Consider the following 13380-nt stretch of genomic DNA (forward strand, 5'->3'; position numbering starts at 1 on the left):
AGCAATAAGGATACAACGACACATCGCGTCGCACGGGAACCGTTCGTAATTAAAAAAGTCTTACGCACTTGTCTCTGCACGACGAAGAGGACACACTGATTACACGTTGGCGTATGCAATACTCGTCAATTTATTTTAACACACATCGATAAAATATATGTTAAATCTATCTACATATACACAATTTATTATCCCAGAGATCTCGATTTCACCAATTCACCAAAACTCACGAGCTGAAAGTCGCGTTAACGAAGAAAACTACTGATCGAGATCTCGGGGAATATTTCACGCACAAGTGCGTGCGCGGAACATCGCACTTTTCTCGGCGTCACATTAATACCTAATGGTGGATACAGTCGTAATGGTAACTTCGCGCAACTCGAATTACTTTTGGTTACCAATCACTCTGGGAGGGTTTGTACTGTAATAATACAAGAATGTACATTCACCGCTTGTCCGGGGTACGTCGAACAACGGGCGAACGGTAAAGCGCGGCATTCGGATCGATGACTCCATCACTTTTTTTTTTTTTTTTTTTAATTTCTTCATTGTGGCACTAAAACGGCTCCGATTACCGCTTCTCCGCGCGGAGAATATAGACGTGACATCATAAAATATTACAATGCGCGACGTGCTTAATGACGAGCTACATCGACGATGGCATGTCCACGTTACTAGGTAATTAATGGAATGAATATAATGCGCACTCGGCAGCATCAGCGGCAGCGTAGCTGCTAAATCACATGCGTCTTTTACATAAATTTCCCCGCTTCCGTTAAAATAATCGCGAGCAAAATCGCTTGACGTGTATAACGAATCATAATTCGCTCGGAACGGCGAATTTTATCTCGACGTAAAATAATTGATACACTTATTTAAATAGTTTAATTAATTCTTTTAAAACTTTTATTCGGCCAGGGTGCACAGACACTTTAACGACGGCTGTAATTGTTGAAGAAGGCACAGTGTCAGACTCGTTTAAAGCAATCTGGTTTTGCTCTTTCTTGATACTTCTCTGGGTAACAAGACAAGGCCTCGTATACGAAAATATATATGTATATGTAATATAAAATAAAGAACTTTTCTCGCGTAATATTTAGTAATTACAAATCTAACGATTATTGCTATGAAGACTAGCGGCGGTAATTATTCCTCGGCGTCCTCGGCGTCTAAAATACTCTTGAAGTAAAACGGTTGGAAGGGGTGTCCTAAACCCTCGTAGAATTTACTCATAAACTCGACCCTAAAGTATTGAAGAATATTAAATAGTAATGGACAATGGCGATGTGCCGTTTTGAGCAGCGGAAAAGCATTACTTACCAATGAAGTCGAAGCGTATGAAGAAATGCCGAGAGGCCTTCCATTAAAACGAGAATAACGACGGTGAAGAATGCCCAGACGGCAAACACCGCGAATAAAATGATGCTGTTGACGTACTGTTCCTCTTCGGCACCCAAGCCTATTCGCAGCACTCTGTTCCAGAGTACCTCCGATAGTTGAGAGTGAGCCAGCGACAGGGCCCACAACCGTAGGTAGGAAGCGGTGTGTGATACGGTAGACAAAACGTATTCTATCGTGTGGATAATCTGGTGAATCATTAGCTCACTGAAACTGTCTTCGTCGTGGTCGTGGTCGTTCCCTGCGTCTTTGCTGGTCCCCGCGGAATCTCTCGGCAGATCCTGAGTCTGCAGCTCGATATCCTGGGACGCGCTTCCGTTGCTCTGAAAAATATATGCTCGACGTTAGCAAACGTTCGAGTGCCTCGTTCGTGTACGTGATTAAACGCGAGACGTCATTTTTTTTTTTTTTTTCTTATATACTCACGGTAATTATTTAAAGTAAATTAAGCTACGTACATAAACCTTGCTGTCATTTTTCATTTTTTTTGAAAATATAATGTACAGCGGCTTCCCCAGGAGCATCACCGGGATGCACAAGAGAGCGGCGAAAATCAAAACCATCTGCAGAATATCCTGTCCCTCGAACATGTACTGAGAGCAGTCTTTAGGTACGACGGCGTTTTTGAAAAGCATCATGTTAATAAATGTAATTAATACTGACGGCGCACAGCCTGGAGTTTTTCCTGGATCTGTAACAAAAAGTATTACGTTAAAAGCGTTATATTTATATCGCGATCACTTACGTAAAAATAAATTAATATTTACCATCAGCCTCGGCCTCGTACAGAACCCATTTAATGAACATTAAGACGGTCATATAGAAAAATAGCCATACGAGGAAGAGCAATTGCGGTAAAAATTCGAGAAACAGACTAGCGTATTTCTTGAAATATCTGAAATAAAAAAAAAATTGCAACGTCAATGCGTCGCAAAAAACCTTCGGCCAATTGAAATGCGGTTCTTAACCGAGCTTGCGATACTTACATCATGTTGACGACGTTCATGCAGACGCCGAAAATCATATGCGCGACGCCGATGATGATCGACAATTTCATCTTGAACGAATTGTGAAAGACAATTTTATTCTGCGAAAGAGCCCAGACGGGATCTATGCCCAGAGGATAGGGGTACTGCACATAACTCTCGTTTCGATTCGGCGACAACTCTAGGGATTTGTTTAAGTTGATATCCTCGTAGGAATACCTGATCTTCCAACTGGAACCGAATATGTTAACTGACTTTGCGAATATGTCGTTGTAAATGAAGCCGCTGTAGATGGAGAACAGGCCCATAAGAAGAATGATGTAACGACCGCCGAAAAATAGATTTCCGATTTCGTTGTCCGACTTCTTCGCGTTGATTTTTTTTTCCATCAGCACCATAGTCAAGCCGAAAAGCGTCAATATTAAACCTAGCACAACACGCCACGTGCTCGTAGAAATTATTTGATAAAAAAAATATACATATATATTTCTAATAATTTGTTTCGCTTGCTCGTCTGAATTTACTCACCGTGACCAGCATCGCCGAACATGACGGCGAAGAGGAAGGGAAACGTGATGATAGTGTAAAGTGCCGGATTGGCCTCGCGATACGACGCTACACCGTACGCGTCAATTAGATTCTGAAAGCCTCTCGTGAACTTGTTCGTACGGTTGAACGTCGGAGGATTTTCATCCGTGTGAATCACATTGAGGAAAGACGGTATGGAGCTGCCACATTGTCGCTAAAAAAAAATAAAAAAAAATAAAATAAAAACTCCCACAATTCCTTTGTTCTTATTTTAATTTTGACTAAAACTTTTGCGAATACTAACCGAGCCCTCCGTAAGACAGTTTTGCACGGTAGCGAGATCGGCAATAGGCATCCAGCACTCTCCGATAAGGCATTTCTTAGACACGTCCATGTTGAACAGATTCATTGTGTGATAAATCGCCTTCATTTTTCTCACCATGATACTCCAGTTTGGTATCTCTTTTGCTACATTGTGCAGGACACGCTGGCGATGATCTTGAGTTTGATTCAGTACCTTGACAGGAAAAATTATCCAAATAATAAAAATTTGCTTAGATTAAATAAAATTTATTCTTATTTAAACGTTAACGTTTATAATGTTTTTTTTTTTCTTGGTCGACAATCTTACCATTTTAAGGTCCTCTAGTCGCGTTCGCACACCTTTCAACATATCCTGACGTTCCGCGTGGCTGGTTGGGCACGGATAGAGCGAGGCGTGGAAGCCGGTGCAAACCTTTTTAATACGGCTCTTCAGTTGTTCGCCTTGAAAAAATGCCACAAAGGCCGTTTTATAGATTTCGTTGCCCTGAAAGCAATCGCAGAAAAAAATAAAAAAGAATCAGCCTCATCGACGACGAAACGTACAGCATTCTTATTTTACGAGAAGGGTGTTAAAAAAGAAGTTAAATTAATTTTCCTCGAGGTACGCTAGGTTCCATTTTGCTTGCTCTACCTCTTTTTCACGCGCTAAAAGCCGTACAAAAAGATAAAAGAGCGCAATGAGTCCAGTAATATTTTAGTTAAAAATGGACAGAAAAATCGGAGCTAACCGTAGCTGGGTCCTCCAGCGGCTTATCAAGCTCGATCTGCCGAAGAAAAACGTTGCCGCGTGATATGCGCCAGAGCATTCTCTCGAAGGCCGGAACTCGTTCGCGATTTATTACCCCACCGACAAATCTGTAACGAAGAAGGCGTTATTTAATTATACGAACATTAGTCTCTTTCGGCTTTTATTTGCTGCTACCGTTGCGCGATCGCTACGGCGCGCGTAGGATTTAATGCGGGAGGGAAAATCGGCTTAAGTGACATGAGACTTACTCCAGACGTCCGCGAGTGGAGACAACGGGATTCGGTGCTTCCTCGAGCGCCTTGGTGATCGTGTCATTGGCCTCTTCCTGTTGATATACATATAAGAAGAAGATACGAATCTTGATTCTTCGACAAAATGGTAACATCGATTACACGAAGGAGGACGGCGCTACGAGCAAAAGCTGCTGAACTACTTTAGGTACCTCCGTGAAAAACGCTTGCGTCTTATCGAGCACGTGCTGTAATTCCGTCAACTCGAGATAGTTGCTCTTCAGGTTTACCGCGTTCAGGCTCAGCTCTCGTATGTCGTTCTCCGTTTTCTCGAGATGCGCCTGTTGCGAAAAGAGAAAATGCGAATATCTTATTCTTGTGCGCCACACTAATCACGCGATCAAAGATCAAAATTTGCGAGCAATAACGTTCTAATTTATTTTTTTTTTTTATGTAATTAATATTTTACGAACATTTCTTTAAAAAAAAAAATGGGTTTTAAACTTTATTAATTTTATTCGGATTTATTTCGCATGCTGACGAATTTGGAATATTATTTACCTCGAGATCGATAATTGCACGTGGATTAGGCGCACGTGGTAGTTCCGTAAGATTATCCGGGATCGGTACAGCATCCTTCTTCACCTCCGCCTCGATGTAGCGGAGCTTGCGCTCCAGTTCGTCGCATCGCCGGACCTCGTTGACGAACTTTCGTTGAAAGTAATTCAAATCACCGTTCAGCTAGACACACCGTTAAAATTAAACGTGATCAGTTCACTTTCTTTTTTTTTTTATAACAATTATTACGTGGCGTATAAATTTTGATGACGAACGAATGCACTTCAAGGACCAACTAGCGACAACGGTTTAAAATGAATCGTGCGTCGGATGGCACGTTCGCAAGTTATAAATATTTGTAATTAGACAAACCGCTAGTCAGGTCAGCTGCGATTATGTAAAATTATTATCTATGGGAATTACAGTTAATTCAACTTACGTCACGAAATTGCACCGTGCCGGTTTCCCCAAGTTCGGAAACGGAAAGGTAAGCCGCTTCCGGTTGAATAAACAATTGGCAAAGTGCCATTTCCTCGCTCCTGAACATCGCCCCCATTTTCAAAGCGATTTGACCTTATCCTGCGACGAAAGAAGTAGCGTTTCTTACATAAATTGCTGTTATACATTAAAATTTAGAAGAGGGTTGATCTTAAGCGACAAGATATCGCGCAAACATTGATACTAGATAAGACAATTGTAGTTACGTCTCGTTAGCGCGACGCACACATTGTCGATAAAAAAGAAAAAAAGAAAACAAGCCGCGTAAAACGTAACAACAAATTGCGCAAAATAAAAACGAGGTTACTATGTCGGCGGAATTATTACGCGATTTCACGTATTGTACGTCTCCATTACTTAATTGTGTTTGCGGGATTTAAATAAACTTTAAAAGACAATTTAAGAAGGAAAGTCAGAAGGCGCCGGAAAGGATCAAAGAAATAAAACGCGGACGATCATTAGATTAAGGACTTACCGTGTCGCTAGAAAAAAAAACTGTCCGAGTGTTTTAGGTTCTTAAACAAAATTTTTTTTTTTTCTCAATCTCGCGGGACCGAGGCTTTTTCGCGAGAGCGACGCACGAGGAGTCGCTATCAAATTCGCGTTACCTTATCTATCGGTAAACACACGCGAGATGTGACGTGACGACACGGGAGATGCGCAATCATATTTTAAGCGGCCTTTATACGTGACGCAATCTGATGGCCGAAAATTCAGGCGAAAAGTTTTACGGCGCCGCTTCCATCAGGTTGCTCTTTGCGGTCGGCGGAGACGCGAGGATAAACAGGAGTGTCAGATAAGCGGAGGCGCTCCATAAATATGCGCGTGAACAAAAGTGTTACATTCACGTCGGCACACCCTCACCGGGTTAAATTCTCACTCTTATCGCGGCCTGTCAACTGGATTAAAAAAAAAAGAGAGGAAAAAAAAAAAACAGGCCGACATTACGCGTATGCTTTCAAACATGACTCTATAATTAGCATTGTACAGATTGAGCATTGTCGGGTTTAAGAAACACCGGAATTTTAGACGCAATAACTCACGTGCCGTGCAATATTATAAAAATATTGCAGGGTAAATTAAAAAAAAAAAAGTATTTTATTCCTTTTGTTTAAGCCTTCTCGAAGCTGCTTTTGCAGCGCGAGTAACACCCCAACTTCGCTAAGTGTTGAAAAATTAACATTCCTGTTGGGCAATTTTGTCGACTCGCTTATCACGACACCGCTGCTCGTGGCTAACTGTGAAGAGACATTGAAAGGCACGTTATCAAGTTGACTAATTAACGTCTCAAGGTCCGATCGCCTCGACCAGCGCATTTTCCTACGAAAAGCATTTCTGGTCGCAACCGAGGTGACAAATACGCTTTTTCAATGATGCAACTGAACGCTTAGGCTGACACTTTCCGAATCAACACAGATAATTTACAACAGTTACATAATGCGTTGTCTTATTCTGAAAGAAAACAATACGAGGGGAAAACGCAGCGCGGGCACTAGTCCAGCAAAATTTCTGTCGAGATGGCTACTAAATTTAATGTCCGCCTGTCGCAAGTCCTTCTCTTATTACTTGGTCGCACGACAGTCTGTAATTGGCTAAGTGGCTCGTCTCGTTGTTGCACGTGCAGATCCGGCGAATATTATAAGGAACTCCCTCGCTCGTTTCGCTTCTTTAATATTTGTAAATTAGCTTTAGTCGCGGTTCCACTTGATATAAAAATATTACGTTACGTTAGATTAAAAAAAAAAAAGAAGAAGAAGAAGAAGAAGGAAAAAAAAAAGTATTAAAGAGGCAGATGCGTGTGCCAAAGTTCGTCGCCCTCGTCATCGAATGTGGCCGGTAATTGCAGAATATACAATGTCGCGTGCGAAAATGTGGTAAATAGGCGAAGCTACGAATTGATGGCGGACGGGCGTTGGTTTCCTGCGAAATTGTATGGACGGTCTGAACGCTTTACGGCGCGGTATTTATACGGCGAAAATACAAAGACGGATTGTACACGTTTTAACAATGTCGCATTTCCGTTACGACGAAGAGGAGAGTAGATAAGCTAATTAAGAGTAGGAGCGCGCTATACATATTTCGAACAGCTGGCCGGAGAAAGACAATTTGAATAATTGCGCGGAGAAAATGTGCGGCGGGAATAAAAGCGCCGCGGCCGTTTCGTCAGTAAAAAGTACGAAGAAATAACCGCTTAATGAAATTGCTGATTAGGTTATAACTCCAATAAGCCAGGGACGGCGTTCTTACATATGTATATTTTTGCTGATGTGTATTTTTTTGAAAGGAGCACGCGTCGATTGAGCGATACGTAAGCAATTTGGAGAGAAAAAGATAATTAATAATATTATATTTAAATATTATGTATTATTCCCCGCGAATAAAATATTGACGTGTGAAATTATACGCGCTAATAACGGCGATAATACGACGACAACATCACATGTCTCGGCTTATCAGCAATATCATAATTTGTCCCAGATTGAGATCTGAACTCAAGGCTATCATTGAAATTAAATCGAAAGCGCTTTATTCAGCCGATCATTTGGAAAGCTCCGCTGATCTATAATTCATAAAAATCACCGGGACATGTTTAACGAAGATTCTACGAGGCCGCGATTGCCTTCCCGCGAGGCAAAAAAGAAAAGAAAAAAAAAACGAGCTCGAAGCGTCGTGCTAATTGCGTCACTCGAGTCAATTAATTCTACGACGTCGATCCGTAGAGATTTATTTTTGACGGGCGCGTACGGAAGAAGTAGCGTGAAAATTCTATCCACACCAGCTAAGCGTCGATTCGCGGTGGCACTACCGCGATGATAAGCAATGCGCGCGAACAGGAATAGGAAAGAAATAAAAAAAAAAGGAGAAAAAAGAACCTGATTACGTAACGAACGTACGAGCGAATTCAAACGGGTACAATGGATAGCGCACGACTGCACGCGCGTCTCGTACTATCGCGGACTTTACGACTTGGTCGTTGGGTCCGATTCAACGTGGTGTGCGAGATGAGCCATGGGCGATCGCGATGTGAGCTGCGAACGGCAATGAGAATAGCTGGGAGATCAGCGATGCGAGTTAAACACTATAGGCTCGAGTCTGAATTCCGCCTTTTTTCTTTTTCTTTTTTTTTTCTTTTCACGATTACGAGTTACTTGCAAAATTTTTTCAAAACGACTTGTCGCATCGCTAAGTACCAAAGCAAGCGACAAGCTTGTTTGCTGCATGACAGATGCTCGCTCGGATTAGTTTAACGTATGGTATGCGGTATCAGGTATGCGGTCTGATGTCCGACAGTGGTATCAGCTACGCAACGTCGAAGATAATAGATCCTCTCCGCGAGTTCGAAGATAGAACGTCTACGGTGAAGAACGAGAAAACGACGTTCGTGCGAAACGCGTCGAGTTTCCCGCGCAGAGATCGAGATTCTGTTGGAACGTGAGACCGGCTGAGCGACTTTTCGTTGCCTCTATTCGTCTGACTTCTTTGAAAAAGTCCAGCGTATCATTTTTCGGAAGCCTATACTCTAGCTAAATTGCAATTAAGACGTCGCGGAATGCGGAGTGTTTGACGAAGATGACTTTGCACGAGCGTCTGGGATTTTAAAACGGCGGACGGAAAAGAGCGAGGAATATATATATATATATATATATATATATATTTTTTTTTTTTTTTTTAATGTAAATCACTGAGCGAAATGCAACGAGCGGAAACGCGCCGTCTTCAGGCCTCGTGTGTACCAACTTATTCAAATACAGATACGCCTGTCGCTCGGCTCATTAGTCATCTTCGACAGGCAGCTAATTAAGATTTCGACGGTGTCAATAAGTGCGTCAAGACCACCGAGCGAGCAAAGAATACGTAAATGTTAATTACAAACGATACACAAAATTCGTCCCACACGTATGCTTGGAACTAAAATAGTAACGATAGTAATAAAAAAAGAAATAAAAATTAAAAAGAAAGGAATATTTTACGAAGCAGCTACCTTTTAAGGTTTGCGAGTTTGTTATCGCGCGACTGTTTAATTAGACGCCTCGACGATTTTCGCGATTGACAAGCGGGGCGCGTTTCCGTACGCGTTTCTCGAATATTAATCGCCGAGGCCGTGCTGTCCCTGAAAGATCAGCCTCGCCGGATTAAATCCTTTCCCCCGTTGTGCGACTAGAAAAGAAACGCAAACCTCGTTTCGGGAATCGGCAGAGCTTGCGAATCACGGGTACTTGCGGACACCGACAAAACCTCCAGCCCCTCGATCGCACAGGTATAATATTCACGACTGATTTGATCCCGTCGCCCAAACCCGACGGAACGAATAAATCCCACCTTGACGATGTGCAAGCTGACGAGTAGTAGGGCGCGGGAAAAAAAAAGTAAAAGGAGAGGGAAAACCGGAGAACTCGTGACGATCTTGCGTTAGCAGATAAGAGCGGATTGCGGCGAAGTGTTGTCTCTTTTGTCTGGCCGCTTTAACATACGTGCACCTGATTGCCGGATCGCCGTGCAAATATACGGCACGCGGTTGCGACATTCTCCCCGGGCAGTATCGCGACGCGCGCGTGTAACGTGGCACGTCGGAATCGACTGCGTTAAAAACTGCGCGCCGATCTCGACGAGCGCGGACGGAAGCATTGCCGGAAAAGACGTGGGAAACGCAGATAACGATTACGCTTAAAAAAAGGGGAAAAAAAGGAAAAGAAACTACCGAGCAACTTCTTCGTGATACTTCGTTAAAGTCTTATCTTCGCTCTCCAATGTCCCTCGCGATCCTTTTCCATCCTTCGTCCGTATGGTGTAACGTGGGACATTCGATAGCGCGTTTCGTTTTAAACGAGTTACGTTTCAGCGTGCCTTTCGCGGTTTATTTTGAACGAGACGGCCGTCGATCGAGCGCGCGCACGTAATTCTTGGACCGCGCCGTGTACGGAAGATAAAAAAGCGCGTAACGGAGCGACGACAAAGTTAATATTGGTCACGCGTAATTGCGAATGATGCAACGAATCACTCCTCGTCCTATAAATCGCAATCGTACCTCGTGAATTACTCGATAAACCCGCGCGATTACACTCGTCACCTGAGCGATATCTGCGAAACAATGAATTATTCCTGCGGCTGTTTCTATTCCGACGCCGTGCCTAGCGCAAAAACGCAGATATAAAAGACGAAATGCACCTTTAGATTCTAAAAGCGAGAGCGTGCCGTTGGTTTTGTTGCAGCGAGAAAAACTTTTTCGCCAAACTTTCATGAGCTTCGACGCCGTCGTCCCTTCTTGGCGACTATTACATACCCAGATAAAGAAAATGATAAGCCGGCGGGTGTCGGTCGCTACCTTTGTGCAACGCACTTTGTATAAACGTTTGTTATCTCTTCGACTATCTCAATATTGCTCGCACGACTAAAAAGTCTATAATATGTATATTCCTTTGCAAGCGAAGGACTTCCCAAACTTGCTCTTCGAAAAGAAAAAGACGTTTTATGTAATAAAGAAATTAAAAAAAAAATAAAGAAGCCGTAAAGGATCTATTAAGAACGACGGGATTTTTTTTAACGCTTCCGTTAACGAGTCCGACTGCCGATTAGAAATCGCACGAAAGCTGAAGTTTCTAATTAAAGTCTCGGTCAGCGTTATTAGTCGACGTGGAATTATAAATAAGAATAGCCGTTTCCGAGATCTCATTGAAAACTTTCGTGGAAACTTGGTCCACCTGGCAATCATAATAAAATCGTGTAAGGTCGGAAATTATACTTCTGCGGTTTATACGCCGTCGCGGCGCGGCCTCCGATTAACTGTTACGCAAATTGCCGTATCTCCAGTGACATCTTTCATTATGCGGAACGATGAAATTGTAGCATTATTACATTGCATGTACGCGCAAGCGCATTTTTCGCCGAGAAGGCTACGCGTGACGTCACGTCCGTAGATTAGATCATTAAATTCACATGACAGTTTCAACAACATCGCTTCGCCGTTTCGTCGAGGTGGACCTAGGCATTTCATTCGCTTCGGTTGCTAATTGCCGAAAAAAAAAAAAAAAATATTAAGATTTCTCGCAAAGTATCGGCGTATGAATATTTATGATTAAGTATCTAAGGAGTGCTGTGACTATTTTTCTTGAGTCTGTTAAGTGAATTCGAAATTCTTTACATTATGATTTATGCGATTAATCTTTTCTCACCGTGTTCAGAAAATTGCATTTTTTTTTCTATTGTTTTTTTTTTAATATCGACGATATGTAGACATTATGGAATTGCATAATCGCTTATAATACATTAATGATTGTCGTCTTAAAGAATTTTGACTATCGGTAGATTACAACTGCTCGTGACCGCTCGTTATCTCTGATAATCCGACGGAAATGATCGCTCATTGCAGGAATGAATCGTACGTAACACGAAATATTTAACGACATTGTAAAAACTACGAGATAATCTTATCTCGGCATAATGGTTTACTCGATGCAGTGGTAATCCATGAAATGCCAAGTTTATAACTATGAATATGAAAGATATGCTGATACGCAAAATGAAGTCATTCTGCTCAATGTCAGAAATGAATAATTTAACAATAACGTGGGAATAATTCAATATAATCCCACGATTGTGGTTTACAAAGCTATAAAAAAAAAATAAAAAAAATATTATAATCCCTTTATTTTTCACATTTTTAATTACCTCAAACGTTAACGTCAAACGTTAAAATTTATTAAACATATAAATTAATAATATCCACGTAAATAGAAATAATATTATTAAGGAAAAATTTCCAAAGTAGTTGTATCAAACTAAAATAATATTTCCGACGTAAAACCAGAAGCCGCTTTCGTGCCTCTCTCATGTTCGCGTCTATCAGTAATAATAGCAAATTAAAAGCATATCAGTAATATCAGATCTCATTGTAATTACGTGACGTTCCGCAGGCAGATCTTTAATCAGAACAGCCATATTAAATTCTAAAGCCTAAATTACCGCCTACGACCGAGGCTCGGCCGTTCGTCATTATTTTAGACGAGTATGAAGCTTGAACAATAGTCTTGTACACTTCGGCTATTCATGATCTTTTCAATAACGACTCGATAATGCTAAACTTGACGGCGTCTGCTCATTTACATTTGTATAAACAATAATTGGATAATCCTTTTGCAGTTAAATCGTTTTTTTTTCTCTCTCTTTTTTTTTTTTTTATTTATTTTACTGTATCGCTTTAGAAACAAAAATGATAAGAATGTTTTCCGTTCCATTATGCTTTGCTCTTGATATACTGAACAGATAAAGATAACGAACGGCGGTGATTAGGATTTCAAGTCCACCCTATATGCCTGCAATTTCCTACTTGTTACGGCTACCAAAAGATGGCAATACTTTCTCGTTAGTAAAATATCACAGTCGGAGTATATAAAATTGGACGACGTGTGAAGGTCCATCCTTGTCTTTGGGGAGCAAAGTGCTCAGTGATCGTTTAGTGAGAGCTCTGTTGCTGAAACCCTTATAAAGATTTTTTACCCGCATCCGTAAAAATATCTACGAGATGCAATTTTTGAAAAGCCTCTTTACTTAATAAGGGGCTATTTTTCCATTGTAAGATATTAAAAAAGAAAATGTTTCACGCCTTTTACTTTGTGAAAAAAAAAAGCGAGCACCGCGAATTACGACGGGCTGAATTTTTAAGTAGCAAGAAGCTGAGAAATTTCACGCAATCGCACCGTAATTAAATCAATTGACACGTCTGTATTGAAATCCATAAAAATGCCCAGTTAACGGCAACGAAAGGTCAAACGTTTGACAAACGGTTTCAACGAATTGGTATTGGCGCTACGCAATAGTATTCTATATACATTGCATAACCGCTTGAGCAACATTACTATAACTGTTATGAATAGTACTTGAATGTGAGCCACTATAAACTAACCGCTTACTTCATTTTCCACTTAGTCGAGTCTACAGTTAAGACGCAGATCCAAAAGATTTCTAAAAAGAAAAAGAAAAAAAAAAGAGATAAAGATAAATAAATAAAAAGTAAAAAAAAAGGAAAAAAGGAAGCGATTCAGCAATCTTGAAATAAAATTCATCGACTGCGATAGTATAGAAGGCTTTAAATTTTTTTTTTTTTTCTTTCTCC

The 13380-nt window shown here is 41.2% G+C and overlaps 1 protein-coding gene, 1 long non-coding RNA gene and 1 other non-coding gene across 4 annotated transcripts in view; 2 read left to right on the plus strand and 1 right to left on the minus strand.

Moving 5' to 3' along the window:
* Positions 1 to 13380, plus strand: part of LOC139103836 (uncharacterized) — a 43473-nt gene that overhangs the window by 26836 nt on the left and 3257 nt on the right. The gene's annotated exons all lie outside the window — the stretch shown is intronic.
* Positions 113 to 9897, minus strand: Vha100-2 (V-type ATPase subunit a family protein Vha100-2). Of its 2 annotated transcripts, none has more exons than XM_070658487.1 (14): positions 9448 to 9897; positions 5212 to 5351; positions 4776 to 4955; positions 4427 to 4555; positions 4233 to 4309; positions 3965 to 4091; positions 3544 to 3720; positions 3217 to 3429; positions 2913 to 3126; positions 2385 to 2811; positions 2166 to 2293; positions 1857 to 2089; positions 1321 to 1721; positions 113 to 1243 (listed from the first exon to the last, which is right to left on the minus strand). In XM_070658487.1, the coding sequence occupies exons 2-14, from the start codon at positions 5326 to 5328 to the stop codon at positions 1147 to 1149; spliced, it is 2520 nt and encodes an 839-aa protein (XP_070514588.1). In that variant the 5' UTR covers positions 5329 to 5351; positions 9448 to 9897; the 3' UTR covers positions 113 to 1146. The 2 variants fall into 2 exon arrangements, with proteins under 2 accessions (XP_070514588.1, XP_070514598.1); XM_070658497.1 differs by having other exon boundaries at positions 9253 to 9897.
* On the plus strand, positions 12681 to 12806 carry LOC139108659 (U4atac minor spliceosomal RNA). The gene has a single exon (XR_011546698.1). It is a non-coding gene; the product is annotated as a U4atac minor spliceosomal RNA (small nuclear RNA).

This window comes from Cardiocondyla obscurior, linkage group LG01 (assembly GCF_019399895.1).
Source record: "Cardiocondyla obscurior isolate alpha-2009 linkage group LG01, Cobs3.1, whole genome shotgun sequence".
NCBI lineage: Eukaryota > Metazoa > Arthropoda > Insecta > Hymenoptera > Formicidae > Cardiocondyla > Cardiocondyla obscurior.

Coding starts and splice junctions, on each gene's coding strand:
- Vha100-2 (XM_070658487.1), bottom strand. CDS start 5,328: ATGGGGGCGATGTTCAGGAGCGAGGAAATGGCACTTTGCCAATTGTTT. Junction 3,127..3,216: donor ACTGTCTTACGGAGGGCTCG/GTTAGTATTCGC, acceptor ATTTTTTTTTAG/CGACAATGTGGCAGCTCCAT. Junction 2,090..2,165: donor GTACGAGGCCGAGGCTGATG/GTAAATATTAAT, acceptor TTTTTGTTACAG/ATCCAGGAAAAACTCCAGGC.